The sequence below is a fragment of the Bufo gargarizans genome, unplaced genomic scaffold (assembly GCF_014858855.1).
Source record: "Bufo gargarizans isolate SCDJY-AF-19 unplaced genomic scaffold, ASM1485885v1 original_scaffold_1523_pilon, whole genome shotgun sequence".
Classification (NCBI taxonomy): Eukaryota; Metazoa; Chordata; class Amphibia; order Anura; family Bufonidae; genus Bufo; species Bufo gargarizans.
The window spans coordinates 83,071-105,625 of NW_025334395.1; the positions used below are offsets into that span (position 1 = coordinate 83,071).

At 46.6% G+C, this 22,555-nt stretch overlaps 1 protein-coding gene across 1 annotated transcript in view; it reads right to left on the reverse strand.

Annotated features, from left to right (window-relative positions):
- The window catches only part of LOC122923371 (dnaJ homolog subfamily B member 6-like), a 106,428-nt gene that overhangs the window by 65,069 nt on the left and 18,804 nt on the right, over window positions 1-22,555 (reverse strand). The window contains exons 2-6 of the mRNA XM_044274161.1: window positions 13,960-14,050; window positions 12,420-12,529; window positions 9,674-9,733; window positions 9,394-9,504; window positions 1,210-1,347 (exon numbers count right to left, since the gene is read on the reverse strand). Of these exons, the coding sequence (XP_044130096.1) occupies window positions 1,210-1,347; window positions 9,394-9,504; window positions 9,674-9,733; window positions 12,420-12,529; window positions 13,960-14,024 (484 nt within the window). The 5' untranslated portion in view covers window positions 14,025-14,050. The remainder of the gene's footprint in view (window positions 1-1,209; window positions 1,348-9,393; window positions 9,505-9,673; window positions 9,734-12,419; window positions 12,530-13,959; window positions 14,051-22,555) is intronic.

Here is a 22,555-nt window from a genome sequence, read left to right on the forward strand (position 1 = left end):
GTAGCCTAATATGCATATTGAAATTTTACATATTTGAACAATAGTAAACACATGTCACTGTCCTTAGAGTATTTAGGTTACAACCCCATATGCTAAAGATTTATATAAAAAAATATAAAAAAATAAAAAAAAAAGGTGCAGGCCACTAACTATATTATATACTTAAAGGGGTAGCTTGACTTAAATTTTCCCATAAAATTTATACACTGCTTGTTTCCATGGTTATGACCACCCTGCAATCCAACAGTGGTGGTCGTGTTTGCACACTGTAGGAAAAAGTGCTGGCATTTGCACACTCCCGTGGTCCCAGCCACCAAAGAGGCCGCCATGCAAACACAACCACCACTGCTAGATTGAAAAATGCATCAAGCCAGCAAACAAGGTAATTTGGACAATCACAATACATTAGTAAGTGCCTTGTATTAACTTTCTCAACATGATAAATGCCATTTGCTTAAGTGAGATGACGCAGTTAAAATTTTCAAACTTTGTAATAGATCTTCTGACCAAAAAAATAAAAATAATTTCTGGTATGCCCATCTTGAGACGACACTGCTGTCTGCTCACTGAAGGATCTGATTACAAGCTGCCCAAAGTCGTCCCTGAAGTGGGAAGAGATGGGAACTAATAAGCTGCTAGACAGACTTCTCTATTAAGATATATTACAAAGTTTCTTATAGTCACCTGCACTATTGATTTATGAAAAGTTTGTTGAATGTACAGAGATAAATTATGTTCAGGACAATCTTTCTAATGGTCTCTTCTGTGGTACAGGCAAGAGCAGGCGGAAACATGCATGGTAGTTATGGCGAGTATTATGAAGAGTGCCTGTCAAACAGCTTTGCAGAAAAAGCTCCCAATTCATGCAGACCGCAGTACACAATACTTCTTTCTTTGCAGATTCAGTCTAACTATACAGCAATCAATCAAAACACAAAACTGGTGTAAAAGGAAGACTGGCTTAGTTACTGCACAACAACCAATCAGATTTCACCTTTCATTTTCAGAGCGTCTTTGGAAAATGAAAGATGGAAACTGAATGGTTGCTAGGAGCAACTAAGCCAGTTTTCCTTTATGCCAGCCTTGCTAAATCTCCCTCAGTGTGGCTGAATAAAGATTGTCCATGTATACTTTTAATATGCATTGTGTGTAAAAGTTCTATGCACAAAAAAATATATATAAATAAAGTTATTTTTCAATATCAAATACCTGAATCGAATGGTGAAAAGCCTGGACCAACTGGACTAAAACTAGGAAAACCACCAAAAGCTGAGAAGAAAGGACCTTGAGGCCTACGGTTTCCCCTGGGGCCTCTTCTGTTACCAAAGAAGTCTTCAAAAGGGTCTTCTGTAACAAGAAACAAATGGGGGAGATTTATCAAACTGGTGTAAAGTAGAACTGGTTTAGTTGCCCACAGCAACCAATCAGATTCCCCTTTTCATTTTTCAGAGCTCCTTTGGAAAATCTAAGGTGGAATCGGATTGGTTGCTATAGGCAACTAAGCCAGTTCTGCTTTACAGCAGCTTGATAAATGAATGGCTGTAAACATGAGACATGACCATACATCGACCATTCCGCATTGAGTCACCAGTAAATTTGGATCTGTATTTGAAGGGTTTGCAAAGATTTTTGTAGCATGGTGTCAGCGTATTTGAAAAAAATTAAAATAATCTAATTTTACCTTCCAGAGCTCTTGCTTATTCAGCATTTTTCCTCTTGTGATTTATTGTTCTGGCTGTAGCGGTAACAACCCATATACTGCTGAAGACTATCACTGGCCTCAGCAGTATACAGCAGAAGACCACTGAGGCTGGTTATTGGCTGCAACACTATATGGGACCTCAGCACTGAAACCAAAATATTATGGCACAGCTGATGTCTGGGAAGGAAGATGTAGCAGTGGAGCTTGATCAGAGGGTGGTTGGGAAAATACGTTTTTTTAGGCTACCTGTCACTGTGCCACAAAAAAAAAAAAAAAAAAAAAAATGAACACCCTTTAAAATGTGAATTACACATGTTAAACAATATCCTGCAAAGTTAAAATATAAATCACATGTCCATAAACGGTAAAGAAGTTCTCCCATTCCCAATCACAGTGATAAGCCCACAACGACCAAGCAGGAGGGCTTGTGAAAGAGCTGCTGATCAGTAGGGTCCCTTCATTCAGAGAAGAGATTTCGTTACAAAGCAGTATTTTTTCAGCATATTGAAGGTTTATATATGCTTGAAATTCATTGCATGGTTGGAAAAAGGAGATTTTTGTATAACTTACCAGTTAAATCTCTTTCTCGCTCTTCCTTGGGGGACACAGACCTTGGGTATAGCTCAGCTCCCTAGGAGGCGTGACACTAAGTAAAACTGTTAAGCCCCTCCTCCATCAGCTATACCCTCAGCCTGGAGATAGAGGCTACCAGTTGCTGTGTCCAAGTAGTGAAAGGATAACAACCAATAACGGAAACAACCAGCCAGCAACCCAACGGGGCGCCAGACCATAACCCTGTAACCAAACACAGAAGGGTGGGTGCTGTGTCCCCCAAGGAAGAGCGAGAAAGAGATTTAACTGGTAAGTTATACAAAAATCTCCTTTTCTCGCCCATTTTCCTTGGGGGACACAGACCTTGGGACGTTCAAGAGCAGTCCAAGAAGGGAGGGACCACAAACCCAAGGCGGACCACCACCAGAGCATCAGGAAACCGCTGCCTGCAAAACCAGGCGGCCCAAAGCAGCATCCGCTGATGCATGCGTATGCACCCTATAGAACTTTTTGAAAGTGTGCAGAGAGGACCAAGTGGCTGCTTTGCACAACTGTTCAGCCGAGGCCCGATGCCTCTGCGCCCAGGAAGCTCCGACTGCTCTGGTGGAATGAGCAGTGACGCCGAAAGGCGGAGGTCTGCCCTTGGCTCGATAAGCCTCAGACACCGCCAGCTTAATGAAACGGGCAATAGCCACCTTGGAGACCGCCAACCCTTTGCGCGAACCCTCCGGAACCACAAACAGGGAGTCCGTGCGCCGAAAGGACCCGGTGACCTCCAAGTAAATCCTCAACGCCCTGACCACATCCAGACGGTGCAGTTCCCGTTCTCTGGGGTGGGAAGGAGAGGGACAGAGCGACGGAAGGACGATGTCCTCATTGATGTGAAAGGCGGAGACCACCTTTGGCAGGAAAGTCGGGACAGGCCGAAGCACAACCTTATCCTGGTGGAAGATCAGGAAAGGCTCGGAGCAAGAAAGAGCCGCTAACTCCGACACCCGTCGGAGAGACGTGACGGCCACAAGAAAGATGACCTTGCAGGACAGAAGGCGAAGGGAGACCTCCCGTAAAGGCTCGAAGGGGGCTGATTGGAGCGCCGAGAGCACCACATTCAGGTCCCAGGAAGGAACTGGAGGGCGGTACGGCGGAACAGAGTGAGCCACCCCTTGTAAAAGGTCTTAATTGGCCCTAGAGGGGCCAGGGGACGCTGGAGAAGAATAGACAGCGCCGAAATCTGACCCTTCAGAGAACTGAGGCACAGCCCCAGGTCCAGACCCGACTGGAGGAAGGACAGGATTGTGGGAAGAGAAAACCGGAGAGGTGGGATGCTCCGGGACTCACAGAACCCCAGATAGGACCTCCAAACCCGATAGCAGATCCTAGAGGATACGGGCTTACGAGCCCGGATCATGGTGCGGACTACGTCCGCGGAGAAACCCCGTCGCGTTAAGACGGCGGTCTCAATAGCCACGCCGTCAAACGTAGCGAGCCTAAATGCTCGTGGAAGATCGGTCCCCTGAGAGAGAAGGTCTTCCCTGGAGGGCAGTGGCCACGGTGCGTCTGCCAACAGCAACATTAGGTCGGCGTACCAAGACCGGCGGGGCCAATCCGGGGCGATTAGAATCGCGGGGACGCCCTCTGCCGCGATCCTCCGAAGAACCCGTGGCAGGAGGGGAAAAGGAGGAAAGACGTACAGAAGGGAGAATTCGCGCCACGGAAGGACGAGCGCGTCGGCGCCGTATGCCTTCGGGTCCCGTGCCCTGGCCAGGTATAGGGGGACCTTGTGGTTGAATTTGGAGGCCATGAGGTCCACGTCGGGGCGACCCCAGCGAAGACAAAGGGCTTCGAACACCTCTGGGTGCAGGGACCATTCTCCCGGGTCGATGGTGGACCGGCTGAGGAAATCCGCCGCCCAGTTGTCCACCCCCGGGATGTAAATCGCAGATAAGGCCGGCACGTGCGTCTCCGCCCAGAGGAGAATGAGGGTCACCTCTTGCATTGCTGCAGCGCTGCGAGTGCCTCCCTGATGGTTTATGTATGCCACAGCCGTGGCATTGTCCGATTGGATCCGAACAGGGTGGCCCCTCAGCAGATGGGTCCAGTGTCTGAGGGACAGAAGAATCGCCCTCAGTTCCAGAATATTGATTGGAAGTCTGGACTCCGATAGAGACCAAACGCCCTGGACGGACCGGGGAGGGAAAAACCCCCCCCCACCCCCGTAAGCTGGCATCTGTGGTAATCACCAGCCAGTTCAGTGGAAGGAAGGACTTCCCCCTTAGAGGGATATGCAACCACCAGCCGAGGGAAGCCCGAGCCAGGGGAGGCAGAAGAAAGGTCCTGTCCAGACTCCTCGGTGATTTGTCCCAGGCCGACAGAATTGCCCTCTGAAAGGTGCGGGATCGGAATTGTGCGAACGGCACCGCTTCGAAAGGGAAGGGCGGTGATGACGGAGGAGACTGCGAACCGACCCGCGAAGGGCCAGACGCTTGTCCGACGGAAGGCGGACCTCCGCCAACTCTGTATCCAGGAGCATCCCCAGGAAGATCAGCCGTCTGGAGGGGGTAAGGGAAGATTTGGGGTGGTTGATAATCCAACCGAACCGCGTCAGGGTCTCCAGAGTGAGTTCCACACTGCGGGATGTCTGAGAGAAGGAGGGTGCCTTGACCAGGATGTCGTCCAAGTATGGGAGAAGAAAAACACTTCTTGAACGTAGAAGGGCCAAGACAGGGGCCAGGACCTTGGTGAACACTCGAGGAGCCGTCGCCAGACCAAAGGGAAGGGCGACGAATTGGAAGTGATCGTCCCCCACCGCGAAGCGCAGGAAGCGGTGATGACATGGAGCAACCGGAACGTGGAGGTATGCATCCTGAATGTCGATTGAGGCCATGAAATCCCCTCTTTCCAGGGAGGCCACTGCGGACCTGAGAGACTCCATCCGGAATCTCTGCAGTCAGAGAAAACGGTTCAGGCGTTTTAGGTCCAAGATCGGACGCACTGAGCCTTCCTTCTTGGGAACCACAAAGAGGTTCGAGTAGAACCCCCTGAACCTTTCCGTCGGAGGCACGGGGGCGACGACACCCTTGTCCATTAGAGAGTGAATGGCCGCGAAGAAGGCGGCCACTCGTACGGGATCTCACGGAGGACGGGATCGGAAGAAACGGTCTGGCGGAATGGACGCAAATTCGATTTTGTATCCGCAAGATACAATCTCGAGCGCCCATGCGTCTGAGATGTGGGCCCGCCATACGTTCCTGAATAGGAGAAGGCGGCCCCCCACCCGGGTGGGTGGGGGCGCACCTTCAGGCAGAGGGCTGCTGGCCTGTGGGAGCCCGTGCAGGCTGGGACTTGCGCCAGGTAGGTTGCATCCGAAAAAAAGGCTTCTTGCGTCTATCCTGGGCTGGGCCAGAGGAAGAAGAACTGGCCGCGGGTCTAGACCCGGTGGGCTTGCGAAAGGACCGAAAACGGGACGAACCAGCGCGACCACGGGGGGCGCCCATTGGCCTGGACTGGGGGAGGTGAGTACTCTTCCCACCCGTGGCCTCTGATATAAGTTCGTCCAGACGGGTTCCGAACAGGCGGGAACCCGTGAATGGTAGGCCGGCCAAAGAGCGTTTGGAAGCGGCGTCCGCCGCCCAAACCTTCAGCCAGAGTTCCCTCCTGACAAACTGCCAGGGCAGAGGAACGGGCAATGAGGGCACCCGCATCAAGGGAGGCCTCACAGACGAATTTTCCGGCCTGAACAATTAGTTGGGCTAAGGAACGGAGGTCCTGAACAGGGACGTCCGACCCTAACTCCCGTTCCAGTTGCAACCCCATTCAGAGACCGCTTTGCCAACCCAGGCGGAGGCAAAGACCGGTCTAAGGGCCGAACCAGAGGCAGTAAATATGGCCTTGGAGAGGGATTCCGTACGACGGTCCTCAACAGACTGGAGGGAAGATCCGTCCTGTACAGGAATAGTAGTGCTTTTGGACAGGCGAGCCACGGGAGGATCAACCTTAGGCGGGGATGTCCACGTGGTCACAGAATCCGCTGGAAAGGGATAACAAATGTCCAGCTTTTTGGGTGTAATAAAGCGGACGTTAGGCCGAGTCCAAGCCTTGGATACCACAGAAGAAAAATCAGCGTGTATGGGAAAAACCTTGGAGGCCTGTTTGGGGCGGAGAAAGGACACGCCGGCCTGTTCAGAGCTGGGGGGGTCATCGTGTAGCTGAAAGGTATCACGGATGCTAGTGACAAGATGCCCCACCGCGGACGCCAATTTGGACGGAAGCTCTGAGTCCATGTCCACGTCCGATTCCGCCAGTTCTCCCTCAGAAAGCGTATCCATTTGAGAGGATAGACTTGACTGAGCTCGCACGCATGGCGGAGAGAGCGAAGCATCTGGAGAAGATGTGCGCTCAACCCTTGAACGTTTCTGAGTATGCCGGGCCCTGGAAGATTCGCTGGGAGGCAGGGAACCAGTGGGGGCGGCAGAAACGGTAGTCCCAGCGGGTGCGACAGGGATTGTGGCAGCCTGCGAGAGAGGCGGTCTATCCACGAGACGGCCCACTACGTGTGTAAGGCTTTCCACCGCCTGAGACAGAGACCTAGCCCAGTCAGGGGGTTCAGAGGCACCGGGGGGCGCAGCGGGAAGCGGGCCCTGCACCGGGGCCTGACATGCAAGGCAATGCGGCTCAGATTGCCCACGCGGAAAAAGTTCCTTACAGGCGGTACAGGCATGGTACCAGGGTTTGGGGGCACCTGTGGGATCTGACATGCTGAAGTGTGGTTGTACTCTAATATATAGAGACCACAAAGGGTTATAGCAGCTATGACCAGGAGGGTTAGGAGAGGGTTAACTGTCCTACCAGTGCCTCAGAAGAACGTCAGGAGATGGCCCAGATCAGCAGCAGCAGAGAAGCAGTGAACAGCAGTGAGCAGCAGAGAGCAGCAGAGAGCGCCCACAGAAGCCGAGCGATGTACACAGGAGGTTAGAGTCCCCCACCGTGTCCCAGCTTCCTGTCAGGAGTGAGGAAGCGCGGGAAACCTCAGCAGAAAGCGCGGGGAACAAGCTCCGCCCAATCCAGCGCTTGAAATGTCTCCTGTGAAGGAGAACGTAGCTCCGCCCCCAAAATGACGCGCGCGTAAGCACCGCCCCCTGCCGGGACCGCTAAGCCCCGCCCCCCGTTCTCGGCGGGAAGGGGGAGAGAGAGAAGAGAAAAATGGAGTCAGCCCCGAATGAGGGGGAGGGGGGGGGGAAAGATAGCAGCGTGGGGGGGGGGAACGGCGTGGGGGTGCTGAGGATGCTGCTGTGCTGCATTGTCCTGCAGATGAGCGCTCAGAATGAGCGACCACGGGTGCCCCCCTTACCCAGAGGGGTAGATGCTGCAGATAGGGACGGGGTATGGGCTGGAATAGCCATCTCACCGTCCGACGTCTTCACCCTCAGTCCTTTCCAGCAGGGTCGCCCCTTCAGCCACTGGCACCGCAGTGGCAGGAAGCTGGAAGAGGGGCTTGGCGTGCGGGCGACCCCCTAGCTGGCGGGATGTAGGGGAGCCATTGCTGCCCAGATCCTCCTATTGCTTCTGTGGGGGAGGCAGCAGTGCAGATAAGTTGGCACTGGCGCAGCTCAACCCCGGGAGAGCAGAGAGGTCTAATGCGTCTCTGGTATCCCTAGGAAAAAATAAAATAACAAAATTAGAAGAAAAAGTAAAAATAACAAGGAGAAAACAGCCCTGCAGTAGCAGGGAGTGTCTTGCCTCCTTGGACACTAAGCTAAAACTGGTAGCCTCTATCTCCAGGCTGAGGGTATAGCTGATGGAGGAGGGGCTTAACAGTTTTACTTAGTGTCACGCCTCCTAGGGAGCTGAGCTATACCCAAGGTCTGTGTCCCCCAAGGAAAATGGGCGAGAAAAGTGTTTTTTATTTTGAATCATTTCATACATACGATTTACTTGGAGTCTATAACAGAAAAAGCTATTCCTAGGGAATATTTAGGGTGGGGGAGAAACATCACTGATCCTAAGGCTGAGTTCACATGGGCGAGATTTCCGTGCGGGTGCAACGCGTGAGTTTAACGCATTGCACCCGCACTGAATCCTGATCCATTCACTTGTATGGGGCTGTGCACATGAGCAGTGATTTTCACTCATGCGTTGCGTGAAAATCACAGCATGCTATATATAGTGCTTTTATCACGCAACGCAGGCCCCATAGAAGTGAAAAGTCGCAAGCAAGTGCGGATGCATGGTTGCCAAGATGAGTCTATTCACTGTATTATTTTCCCTTATAACATGGTTATAAGGGAAAATATTAGCATTCTTTAATACAGAATGCATCCGTATGTCTTCCGTATCTGTTCAGTTTTTGCTGAACCATCTATTGAAAATCTTATGCCCAGCCCAATTTTTTTCTATGTAATTACTGTATATGCCATACGGAAAAATGGAACAAAAAACGGAACAGAAACAACGGATCCGTGAAAAATGGACTGCAAAAAACTATAAAAGCCATACGTTTGTATGAACTAGGCCTTAATCATGAGCTGGCTGTCGGCTAAAGGACCTGTGGTAACGTCACATCACATGGTCCATCACCATGGTGATGGACCATGTGATCTCAGTGACATCACCACAGGTCCTTTGACAGGTCCTGAAGAAAGAACAGGAGACCCGGCAGCTATGCGATCAATTGGAGGAGGCGAGTTACTTTTTTTTTTTATTAAAGAATGCTATTTTCCCTTATAACCATGTTATAAGGGAAAATAATTACATCTACACAACACCGAACCCAAACCTGAACTTCAGTGAAGAAGTTCGGGTCTGGGTACCACATTCAGGTTTTTATCACGTGGGTGCAAAACGCATTGCACCCGCGCGATAGAAACTGAACACAATCGCAGTCAAAACTGACAGCAATTGGGTACCTACTCGCACGGGTTTGCCGCAACGCATCCGGACACGCTCATGTGCCATAAATAAAACGTTTGAAGACTTAGCATTATTTTGCTAGAAAAAATAAAATAATATGCAGCAAAATGGTGTAAATTCAGCCTTTAAGAAAATCTAAGACTCAATTCATAATTTTATAGTTCAAGCACAAGAAACATCAGCACAAGAAAGACCAGCATTAACTGAAAGATTAAATTAAAAAAAAAAATTACCAAAAAAGTCAAAGGAAAATGGGTCTCTTCCTCCAAAGAAGTCTCTGAAGACATCATCTGGGCTTCTAAATGTAAAGCCAAACTCAAATGGATTGTCATAATGGCTTCCACCTAAAGAAAGAATTGAACACAAAAATAGTCAAACACAGCTCTACAGTTTTGGCACTATGAGATAAAACATAAGACATGTTTAGATAATCACTTCTGCAATATAACCCCCTTTGAATTGGTCACTGTAATGTAATACTAGAAAACATAGTAAAGTGCACACAGTACTTACCGCCACCTCCGCTTGTTAATCCTTCCTTTCCAAATTTGTCATAGATATCTCTTTTCTTGGCTTAAATAAAAAAAAAAAAAAAGAAAATTGGAATCAGTAGCACAGGAACATTGCACAGACAGCAGCATCGGAAACTCGATCCTGCAGGGAGTAGGCTCATGTGCAGAGCAGAAGGCTGCCGATAAACGTGTGACGATTCAGGAGGTACAGCGAGGCTCTACAGCCTCATATTAACTTTACGTTTTTGCCATTTTAACTTTGTAAGCTTGTTCGTATTAATAAATCGAGAACATTTAAGATTGGAGTCATCATTTATTGGGTACACAGGACCCAATACCAATTTTATCCAACTATGCTACAATGAGGACAACGTGAACATTTTCTTTGCATCTCAGAAGATCTGTTAACCCCTTAGTGACCAGGTGTTTTCCTTCCTTTTTAAATTTTTCGTCTATATAGCTTTATGAGGGCTTGTTTTTTGCGGGACAAGTTGTAGTTTGTTTTAATAGCACCATTTTGGGGTACACAACTTTCTGATCAACTTATTAACTCTTTCTGGGAGGGAGATGGGAAAAACAGCAATACTGCCACTGCGTTTTTACGTTATAAATTTTACGGCTTTCATTTTTCGGTATAAATAACATAATATCTTTATTCTCTGGGTCACTACGATTACAGTGATACCAAATATATAGTGCTTTTTCCGTTTCACTACTCTTTCGCAATAACCCCCCCCCCCCCCCTTTATTTTTTTAAAGAAAAAAAAAAATGTTTTTGCATTGCCGCTTTCCAAGACCCAAAACCTTTCCCTCCCCCCCCCCTTCTTTTTATGGAGTTGTGTTAGGGCTTGAGTTTTGCAGGACGACTTGTATTTTTCATTGGCCTAATTTTGGAGCAAATGACGCTTTTTGATCGCTTGCGATTACATTTTTTCGGTGGCAACTAAGAATAAATTAGCAATTCTGTATTTTTACAGCGTTCACCGAAGGGGATAATTTACAGGATTTTTATGTAGTTTGGGTGGTTACGGATGCAGCAACACCAAACATTTTTATGGGATTTTTTTTTATTGAATAAAAATAAAAAAACACTTTTTTTACCACTTTAGTCCCACAAGAGGACTACAACAGACAACATTCTGATTAATTTTAAAATGCAATGCACTATAGGGACAAGGTATTGCATTTTGAAATCAGTGCTATTCTGATATAAACCAGCAGGCTGCGCCAGAGAGGCACAGCCTGCTGGAAACTAATCAAGGCAGGCTTGGGGCCTTCATAGACCCCAGCCAGCCCACACACACACACACACACACACACATCGGCATCCCGCGATCGCATTTGTGCGGTGCTGATGGGAGACAGAGGGAGTCCGCTCCCTCTGTCAGCACTTTACATGCGGCGGGCGCCATTGCCCGCGGCATGTAAAGTGTTAAACAGCCCGGATCAGCACTCCTGCTGCTCATGTGAGTCGGATCCCCGCGGGACCCGTGCACTGCTTAGACTGGGCTGCCGTTAAAAAGTGGCTGCCCAGCCTAAGGCACCTTAGTGACTGCCGTAAAAAGGCATATGAGTGGTCACTAAGGGGTTAAAGATCCTAATTCCCAGACATTGACAACTGATCTGCTCCTTTGGAACAAGACGGGCCACAAAAGATCTTCTTACACACAAAGGGACTTTTCCATCAAAATGTTGTCACATATTAACTTATATGTGAATATAAAATCACTCCATAAATTCCACTTCCTGTCCTGGCTCTAACTTCTTCTTAACCACTCTTAACTCCCTCAGTTAGGCCATCACTGTGACCTCAGAGCGCCCCTCCTCGGTAGTGACCCAATTAGCACATTACGCTCTTCTAAGCAATGCTACTCTGTGGGCATCTTCAACTAAGTCTGGCAATGGGACAAGAGAGTTGTCACTTATCAAAGTCTACACCTACTATTGTGATGGACATTACCCTTTAGACAATGGGTTTTACCTGTCTATATAGGAGGTCTTATCTGGGACTGCTACAGAAGGACAACATTCTGTATTTAATTTTCAACAGCAGAGTACAGCCTAAATACAAAAGATTTTTTTTTTGTTGCAAGTTTTAACTTTCTGTTGGAAGTTTCCCTTTACATGGGATGATTAGGGGCTGTAACAAGCACCAATAAAAAAAGTCCATCAATGCTCGTTTAAAACCGCCTTTACACAGGTTGATCTAACCTGTATGGGGTGAAAGAGCAGTACTACAATTGTCCATTCCCTGTAACACTTAACATTAGGTCAGCAGCACGTTCCCCGTTTACCGCCAACAAACAAGCTTCTGTGTAATCGTCAGCTGATCGGTGAGGTCTTAGATGGGCCGATGACTTGCGTTAACCCAAAACGAGACTTGAGCTAGTAGAAGAGCTAGCGAATGGGTTTTAGAAACCAGCTGACACATTTGAAAAAACTCTCATGAACAAAAACTCTGTAGTTCACCCTTTAAAGGTGGTCACACAGATGAGACTAAGGTCGGCCGACCGTTCCGATTTGAGCAGGACCAGCCAACCACCTAATGTGTATTTGATGACTGGCCAATGTTGGAGTAAAAAAAGGAACCGGTGTGTAGAAATTCAACATCCCCATTTGCCTTTGTTCTCAATAGAAATGGTGGTGTACAGGGCGGAGAGGATGAAGAGCAGCGTTTGGCCGATAGCTACTGAAGGGGCAATAGGCGCTCATACAGACTACATTAGAAAAACGGCAAAAAGCTTTACCATCTGATAAGACTTCATAAGCCTCAGCAAGTTCCTTAAATTTCCTCTCCGCTTCTTCTTTATTATCTGGATTTTTATCAGGATGCCACTTAAGGGCTAATCTTCGGTACCTACCGGTTGCATAAATAGAAAACACAAAAAATATACATAAGTAAGGATCCTTTAACACAGCCCTATGCAGGGCCACAAAGGGCACTTGATGATACAGCCTACACATTATGAACATAATTTGGATGACTTGCTCGCCCTTCTGTGGGTGGGCAGCAGTTTATCAAGCAACTGCTTCTCCCAGGGTCTATTGCAGTTAGCTCTTCTCCAGCATAGAAAATACTCCCTCAAATATGATCTCAGATGCATATGGTACGAAATGCCCCCACAATTTCCTTCTTATACAACTACTGTATTTAGATACATTCTGTTTCCAGACAGTTGAGAAGTAATTTGGGAAGGGGTACTACACACACAAAATGTATCTAGGGCTACATGTGAGGGACTCTTTTCTAAGCAGGAGGGGAAGGGGATAACAATAGTAATAAACCGTGAGTAGGGATGAGAGAACTTCTGTTTTCAAGTTTGGTGTACAAGGTTCGGGTTATCTAAGAATTCAGTTATCACGGACCGTAACTTATGGTAGCAGAATCCTTAGGTATCCTGTACGTCGAACTTGAAAACAGAAGTTCGCCCAGCACTAACCGTGAGAGATGCAGGTGGCTAAAGAGCTGCTGCCCACCCACAGGAAGGGTAGAAAGTACTCCAGGCATGAGTGGATTTTTTTTTTTTGTTACATTTGTTGGATAACACCTTAAAAAATGCACACAGCTACTTAAGCAGTTTACCCTGCAATAAATAAAAAATGGTTAGTTGTCTTTCAATCATTTGGATGATTATTTTTTAAGAGTTAAAATAATAAGGATTGATGAATATCCAACTGTTGAAGACTGCACACTCTATAACTTAATGGCACATTTCCCATTGAAAAAAAAAAGCTGGCAGGGCGCCTAGGAGGACACCCTTTCAGTTCTGGTGCACAGTCAGATATATGTCACAAGGTGCTAGTGGACCGGCATATACAGCAGTCCTAATACATTTCTCCCTCAAGTGTAAAATTAGGGCTATAAAAAAGGTCAGCTAGACAATTGTCGGGAGGGAAGAGTTCCTTCCTGGCAATCGCTTGCTTGTCAGTGAAGGAGACCACTGCTATTACATGAAGCGATCTCCTCCACAGTATGGGGAGGAGCAATCACCAATGCCAATTGCTCATCCGCATAAGGACTCTTTGCTCGTGAGCAGCAGATTGTGATTAGACAGCACGATCTGCCGCCGGCAAACTATTTTCAAGCCTACTTCAAAATCTGGATTGCCCGATGAACGTTACTTTGAACATCTGCTAGCAATGATCTGGCAGACAATCTGCCAATGTAATACAGCCCCGAGTGTGAGGAAAACAGTCGGCTGTAGACAACAGTTCACCCAATAACTGCATGCTAATAACCCCCTCCTCTACATAACCACCCACTGGAAATGGACAAATAGTACTCACGATTTCTTAAGATCGTCTGGAGAGGAATTCCTGTGGACTCCCAACACTTGGTAATAGTCAACCATGACTTACACGGAACGAGTCTGGGAACCTGTAAAAACGTTAACACTTCAGTCTATTACGAGTAAAATTAGCTGTATGTACTAGGGGGAGAATAATCCCTAAACAAAAAAATAAAAAAAGTGAATGAATGTTTATCTTGATGGAGAGAATAGCCTATATGTGGAGCAAACAGGTTGTTTTTAAAGATTTGATAAGGGGCATAAATTACAGAGTGCAAAAGCCATGGGGGAGGGGTGCACGGAGAAACAACAAAAAGTGTCAGCTGACTCTTGCCAGAGTTTAGGAATGGTATTTTTAGAAATGCTCGCTCCCAGCCGTGCTGCAGGATTTCACTAGGTCACACGTAGTGTGTGCCAATCTATTCCAGACGACACGGCACTGTGAACACAGCCACATTTACCTGGCAGGTCCAAAAGGCATCGCCTACATCAAGAAGATCAGGGTCCCCGATTTCCAGGAGAAAGCCTTACACCTCTTCTTGGAAATGCAACCATGTTAAAGAGAATCTGTCACACGGATTCTGAACTATTATCTGCAGTAATACACAAGAGCTACAGCACATAAATAGGGCTCCAGATGGCGACCAAAATAGTTGCTAATGCGACTTTGAAGTGCAAAATGGCGACAAGACTTTGTAGTCTTGTCACCATTTGCGCCTAGACCCTCCGCTGCTCTGCCTCCAAGAAGAAAGGGCTTTCATCCAGCAGACACACGAGTTGAACCAACATGGCACGCGCTGCTCTCAGCGCACGCCATGTTCACCTCAGCAGCACAGGGAAGACGACGGCAGTCCCTCCCCCCTGTGCCGCTGCCACCAATGGACTGATAGCAGGGAGGAGGAGGGGCTGGGGCCACTGTGCCACCAACGAATATAGTTTATCCCTGAATACAAACGCAGGCTGCGGGTGCCGGACATATCCCATAACCGGCACCCAGCCTCTGTGCGCTGTGATCCACCGCAATTAAGCCCTCAGGTGCTGCACCTGAGGGGTTAATTGTGGTGGATCGCAGCGCACAGTCATAGAGGCCGGGTATGGGATAAGGCCGGCACCGCAGCCTACGTTTGTATTTAGGCAAACTATATTCACTTAAAGGGTTGTACTAATGGCAGCTGAACATAACTATATTAGTGCCATCTCACTGCGTGCCGTCATTATTGAGACATTTGCATATTAAAAAAAAAACAAAAACTGAGCCTCTAGGTACAGGGGGCGTTGCTCCTGCTCTTAGAGGCTTTGTTCCCTCACCTCTGGCCACACCCTGCTACACTTGATTGACAAGGCCAGGCAGCGCGGTCTCCTTTTGCCAGCCCTGTCTGCTGTGGAAATCTCACGCCTGCGCCGCCCCGCCCAGTTTTCGGCGCAGGTAGCGAAGCTGGCAAGCGTCCTTCACTTACTGCGCCGAATGAGACTAGATGAGTTGTACACAATCCCGCAAAACCCTCTAACTACTGTTCCTTCCAGTGAACAACAAGCACACAGGTAAGTATACTATACACAAGGAAATATACCACATAATTATATGAAAAGGGTCCAGGCAGGTACCACATGCTATACGGCAATTTCTGGAAATGGTAAGTACAAGCTGTCACAATTACATGGAGCAGTCAGCACTATTGTAATGATAAAGGCCACAAAGACAGAGGATATGCCTCCGATGACTCTACTCAGATATCACCCTATTGATGCCAATGGTTTCGGTCACTGTAGCACCAGTAATGGGATTCAGACTTTCTATTTTAGGAGATCTAGCAGCTCCATCTTTACAATGAAAGGCTCGAAAACCTAAGTATTTCCAAGATTACAGGCTGGAAATAAGCCTGTACTAGCAAGTATTTTCATCCTATAGTTAAGGCTTGGTGATTTAAAACATATATTTTTTTTCTTTGTATGCACTGTCTCAGCTCTAATAAACCAAGATGACAAATTGACTTCAGTCACCTGAATTAACCATGGCTTTATTTTCACATTTTAAAGTAACTGCCATTTCACTACCAAAAATGAAATTCCTAACATGTGATGCTGAAGGGAAGATGTTCATGCATTTTTCAGCTAATTTACCTTTCTGATGTCTGTATTCAGCCCTTAGCAACCATATTTCTTTGTGCCTCTATTTCAGCAACTTCCTAAGATAGCCTCTGCTGCTCTTCCTGTGATGATCTTTGCCCTTCCTTGAGGCCATCCTGTATTTCCCTCACTTCCCATAAGCTCTTGCTCTCCTCACATGAACTAGCAGGACCAATCAAAACGCAGATAACTTCCCACAGTTCCCAGAGCAGTGTGTATTCTCACATACAGCTAACCAGAGACAAGCCCTGCAAATTACATTAAATCAGTAAGCATTTCTTTTAACCTCTTAATAGCCAGCTGTCCCTCATTCTCTTTCAGACTTACTGGGAGAGGGGGGCCTGCTTTAGCTGCTCATCTCTCTAATTTGGTACCAGCTAGAAATATGGACATTCCAAGCTTTCAGACAATACCAGAATTGCATAAATCTGTTCAGTACAGGGGGAAGATATGAATTATAGAAATTGGGATGCTGTGAATGAAGCTGAAAGTACAAGCAGATTTTACCTATGATTATTCCCGACTATTTATAGGCAGCGCTCATCTGTCTGCCAGCCCTATGCTCTGGTGAAATCTCGCGCCGTTCAGCATTCGGCGCGGTGAGGGAAAAACTCGCAGGCTGCCAGCTTACTCACAGAGCCTGCGCAGAATACCGAACGGCGCGAGATTTCACCAGAGCACAGGGCTGCCTTGCTCTGTCAATCAGGACTTGGAGGGAGGCGACAAAGGTGGGAGAACGGAGCCCCTAGGAGCAGGTACAATCCCCCCCCCCCCCCCAGAAGCTAATTAGCATATTATACAAGTTAGATTTCTGGCGTAACGGGGGCATAGATAAAAGTAGGATTAGGCTAGTTAGGTTTAGCTGACATTAGCACATCACTAATGACCGCTAGCTTAATAGGGTTAAATCTGGTGACAGAATCCCTTTAATTATGGCATAAAATGTAGTGGGAAGCGAGAAACAAATTCCAAATGGGGTGGAATGGGAAAACAAACACAATCCCTCCGTTTTATGGGTTTTGTTCCCACAGCGTTTTGTTTACGGCAAAACTGACCCATGACCTTCATTCTCTGGGTCAGTACGATTACAACGATACCCCATATGTATAGGTTTTTTTTCTGTCTAAATAGTGTAACAAATAAATTAAAACTGAAAAAAAAAATGAAATAATCACCATATTCTGACCCCCATAATTTTTTTTTACTTATGTCTACTGAGCTGTTTAGGGGCTCATTTTTTTGCAGAACAATCTGTGCTTTTTATTGATATTATTTTGGAGCGTGCGTGACTTTTTGATAACATTTTATTACATTTTTTGGGGTAAGAATAGCAATGAAAAAAAAAAAAAAGACAAATCAGCCATTTTGACCTTTTTTCCCCCCGTTATGCCATTCGCCGTATTGGAATTTTTTTTTTTCCATTTAAATATTGGCGTTTTCGGTTGCGGCGATACCCATGAGGTTTATATTTATTGTTGTTTAGGCATTTATTTTTTATTTATATGGAAAGTGGGGTGATTTAAACTTTTATATCTATTTTTTTGTGATCATTTTGTGGCCCATAAATATGAGCTTATAAATTATGCTTTTTAATTTTTCATTGTTCTTTCAGGGATTTCATATTTACCATTAAAAGTAAATTTATAAGAATTGCAGCGAGGCTGAAGGTGTTCAGCGCAAGTACCCATGCCCCATTTGGCTACACGGGGCATCGGTAGGAAGCACAGAAGCATGAGCTTCTAGGTTTTTGCACATTTAGATGCCGTGACCTCACTTAGTCAAGGCATGTAAAGCCTTTAATTACCGTGATTGGCATTATTGCTGGTCACGGTAATTAGCCGCAGGTCTCTGCTGTATGAAACAGTAGAGATCTGCTGGCCATGACGCCCACTGCACGTGCGAGCGCCTGCCATGTACGGTGCTGGTAGCGAATAGGTTAAGAGGCAAGTTAGTTTGCTCCCTCCTAATGAGGTCTATGGCCATAAACAATGCTTCCATTTTGCTCTGTTATACATGGGGAAAAAAATAGTCCTGATGGAAAAATGAATCCAGCCTGCAAAGGAGGCAACATGGATTATCACAATACATTAGTAAGTGCCTTGTATTAACTTTATCTACATGATAAATGCTGAAGTGAGACAACCCCTATATGACCCTATTACACTGCACAATTTTGGGCAAATCATTGGGAATAGGAATGCTCATTCCCGATAATCTGCTTATAAAATCAAGCAGTAGATAAAGAAGCAAATGCTTGTTTATTCGCCGATTGACTTCTTTCATCAGTATGAAGGATGCCCGATTATCAGCAGCACATCACCCCGAGTCAACAGATGTGCTGCCCATAATCTAGAGAACAGACTGAGGGAGAAACCACTGTGGTAGTAATCGTTCCTCCAACATTCAGTATGCATCGGTCTGCGTAATCAGGCCAGTGCAAACGAGCACTGATGGATGTGTTATCTTACATCGGCTTCTGCACTGCCCAAAGATGGGGTAGTGTAATATCACCCTTGCTGCGATAAAAAAATTAATAAAAAATTAGCATTATGGAAAGCCAAAAAAGTTAAATCGTCTGAACTCTTGCAGTGCATCAGCTCCGCTTCAAGTGATGTGTACAGAGAGCTGAAGGTCATGTTAGAAGAATTCCTACACACCCACACATGCTATTTTTACAGTCCTCAGCTCTTAGAGCAGCGATACCAGCGCCTGTATTAAAGAGATTTCCTCACATCACAGGATTCAATAACCATATTCACTTATAAAGAAGCTCTTATAGACTATTAAAGGGATCCTTGGGGATTTTCACAGCAAATGAGAGAACACAGCCGACTCCCCCAGCAACTCTGTGCATACGGTAAAGGAGGCCATTCATTAGTGAATGACTGGACAAACAGCTCCTCCTGTGTTCTCAAGGAGGGAGGATTGGCCAACTAGAAATAAAAGTATGCCCAAACCTCACCAAAATATCTGACAGGGAGGGTCGAGAGACCCCCATATAAAATACATTGGTCCCGCCAGTGGAAGACTAAACCGAGAAAAATGATGCAGCCAGACAGTCTTGTAGAAATCCAGCAGAGCACACAGGGTTAATCCGCAGCCAATCGTCTGGGGGGGGGGGACATGGCCCAATCTTTTCATCCTAGGTCGCAGCATGGAGGCCGTTAAAGCCATATACAAGACAGTAGGAAGGAGTTGGGGACATGGCTGCCCACCTGAGATACACCAGGAAACGAGAAAAGAGGACGTGCTGGGATAGTTCTCGGTTTAATGTTTTCTGCATTTTCTGTGTTTGGTGTCCCCTTATATTACACCTCAGACGCAAGGCCGCAGGCCAAATCCGACCGCGCTCTTGTTTTGTGTGACCCACTGGTGAGGCCTGTAATGTGAGAGTAGTGCCGCTCAGACTAATGGCAGTGCCCATAGTTGTCTCCCACAGCCACAGTGCTCAAATGGGTTTTGCCATTTCAGCAAGTAGCATTTATTATGCAGAGAAAGTTTCCATGGTTACGGCCACACTGCAGTCCAGCAGCAGGTCCCGGCCACCAGAGAGGCTGGCATTCTTTCCTATAGTGTGCAAGCACAACCACCACTGCTGGATTAGAGGGTGGTTGTAACAATGGAAACGAGCGGTGTATAATGTGATTAAAGAAAAAAAAAAAATTAACCAAGCCAGCAAAGGAGGCAATATGGACCATCACAAAACATTAGTAAGAGCCTTGTATTATTACTTTCTCTACATGATAAGTGCCACCTGCTAAAGTGAGACAACCCCTTTAAGACCACCCCCCCCCCCCCCCCCCCCCTATAAAACAGGTTTATAGAACTAGTCACTGACGTCCTAAATGTGTCCAAGGGGAAGTCTCACAGCCTGGGAGGTTTTTTTCCCCCCCAGGCTGTGAGCTCTGCGCTGCGATTGGCCAGTGCTACAGCCTAGGAGGAGGAGACGCCCAGCAGAACAAGGGCAGTCTCCTCCTACTATAACCAAGTCCCCGACATAACGGGAGAACGGAGCGGCGCCCAGGGATAATAGTAAGTGCAGTGAGATCCCTGGGCGCCGCTGTATATGGCATGATACTTAGTTAACCATGTTTTTCCAGGTGAAAGGTCACTTTAGTATTCAGGGTATTAGTATGGACCTGGCCATATGTTTAGGTTATAGGCCTCAAATCTGATGACAGAATCCCTTTAAGGATGTCCTGATGCTTGAGTCAGGGTGTTCTGTGCAGGCACCGCCTTACCCCACATTGCCACGCTGCTGCCACCTTTTCCCAGTCGGAAGAGTTCTCAGCAGTGCAGTAACGGGGAGGTGGCGCCACCATCTTAGAGCATGACTAAAGTAGCACGTTGCCTCTTCTTGTAGATAGCGATATGGAGTATGCTGCTATATAACCTGGGTATCTGCTGTAGTATAAAGGTGGCGCCCAAGTTATGGTCATTCATATTACTAGATACAAGATGTATAGAACTTATACCAGCTGTACATATATAATTATATACAGCCAGATTATACCAGCATGCTCCATATCACTAGATACAATTAGATGTATAACTTATACCGGCTGTACATATATAATTATATTATGTCTTGTGTTATTTAACAGTACGTTATCAGCCTTATGGTTTCCTTCAACAGCCAATGAATGTAGCTATACCTAACTGGCATAGTTACTTTTCTACAGTCAAAGACCCTTTGAAGAAAACCATAAGGCTGATGTGGTCCTCAGCAGGAAAAAAAAAAACGTTTGACACCCCTGCCTTACACAGTCACCGATGATTTAGACAATGAATTAACAGCACCTGTGAAAATAAGAAACCTTATATTTCTTAAGCGGAGAAAGGAATTTTCTTCTCATAAGCTACATCTCTGCCCTACAAAAAATATACCATATTTGATTGAAAAAGTATTAACATCTCAAAATTTACAGTATATTCACAGGCTATAAAATGTCTAATAGGTAGCCATTTTCTGGAACGCTCCCCACCACCGGTCAGCATGAGGTGGGAGTGCCCTGTTGTATCATATTCTGATGAATAAAGGCCTTTTTCTTCTTATTTCAGTGCATTTGAAAGCAAATAAACCCACTGTAACCCGATACAAGAGTCATACACCCTTCCACCTGAACCCTACTTCTTTGGCTTTGCTCACACTTTGTTCTAGGGTCAGGATTTTGTTTCTTGCAGCACCCTACAGTCGGCATCTACAGCAAGGTCTTCTCACATTCCCCCAGAAGACAGACGGCGCTCCTGTCCTTTCATCAGCAGTCCCAGTTTCCTAGTACACAATGGCTCTCACCTTTCTTGGAGATACAGTAGTCGTTCCCCCCCCCCCCCCACCCCAAACTCACACATTGTGACTTCTGCTGAAAGCTTCCGATTCCTGCTTTGAACTATGTGAAAGGAGCATAGAACGTTGTCACGGTTGGAAAAGCTGCCGAGTACTGCCCGGCAAGTGGTCTGCGACCTCCTGTGCAGGAACGATCAGCCCGGCTCTATGCATTCAGCAGGTGGTGGAAACACCTGGCCCAGAATGCACGTAGGGCTGGGGCCTCTAATATGGTCTATAGCTTCTAATCTGGCTGCATGCTGCGCTATTCTTCCCGTCAGCTGTCAGAATCTGCAACGAAGGCTCCAAGGCAGAGGTGAATGGAGCCTAAATGGCCCATTTTAATTCATTAGAGTAGGAATTTATAGCGGCAGTAACATTAATAGAGGCTGTGTAACTGGTTTGAAAACAAAGCTTTTTAATTACCACAGTGGAGTCATACCTACAAGACACTGAAGCACCAACCCTTATATTCCCATAGATCACACAGGCCAATCATACAGATCTCTTGCACACATGTAATCATGAATCTAATCTAGGTGCGGCGTCTCATTTTAGGTTTTCCATGTACAAGGGTGTCTGCTCTTCCATCTAGGCATCAAAGACTACAAGATCGGTGTCGCAAGTCAACTCATCCTCTGGGCATTATGGAGTATATGATGCAAGTCTGCAGATGATAACGATTACATGACTGTCTTGTATAATTATCACACACACACAAAGCTTTTAAAGGCTTCCAGAATCGAGCAGACTGATGCAACAATGAAAAACTAATTGTAATCTAGATCTGTACTATACAATAGAAGAACTAAACAGGCCCAAAGGGTTACTCTAGTCAGACATGTATAAGGATCCACAACTATCGCCAGAGCGGGGGCTGCGCATGTGCATCACTGCTCCATTCATTCCCCCTGGATGTGGCATGAGATGGGGGGGTAAACAGGTGCAGGTCTCAGTATCATGTGGATAGGTCATACATGTGTATGTAAGAATACCCATTTAAAGCTCACTTAGCACAGAAATCTTGGTTTCCCTTATGTTTCCATCTCACAAAGATGGAGCCTATAAGCTGAGACTGTATATTACCTGACCAATATGTGCCATCAGGCTTAGGCCTCATGCACACGACTTTTTTTTTTTT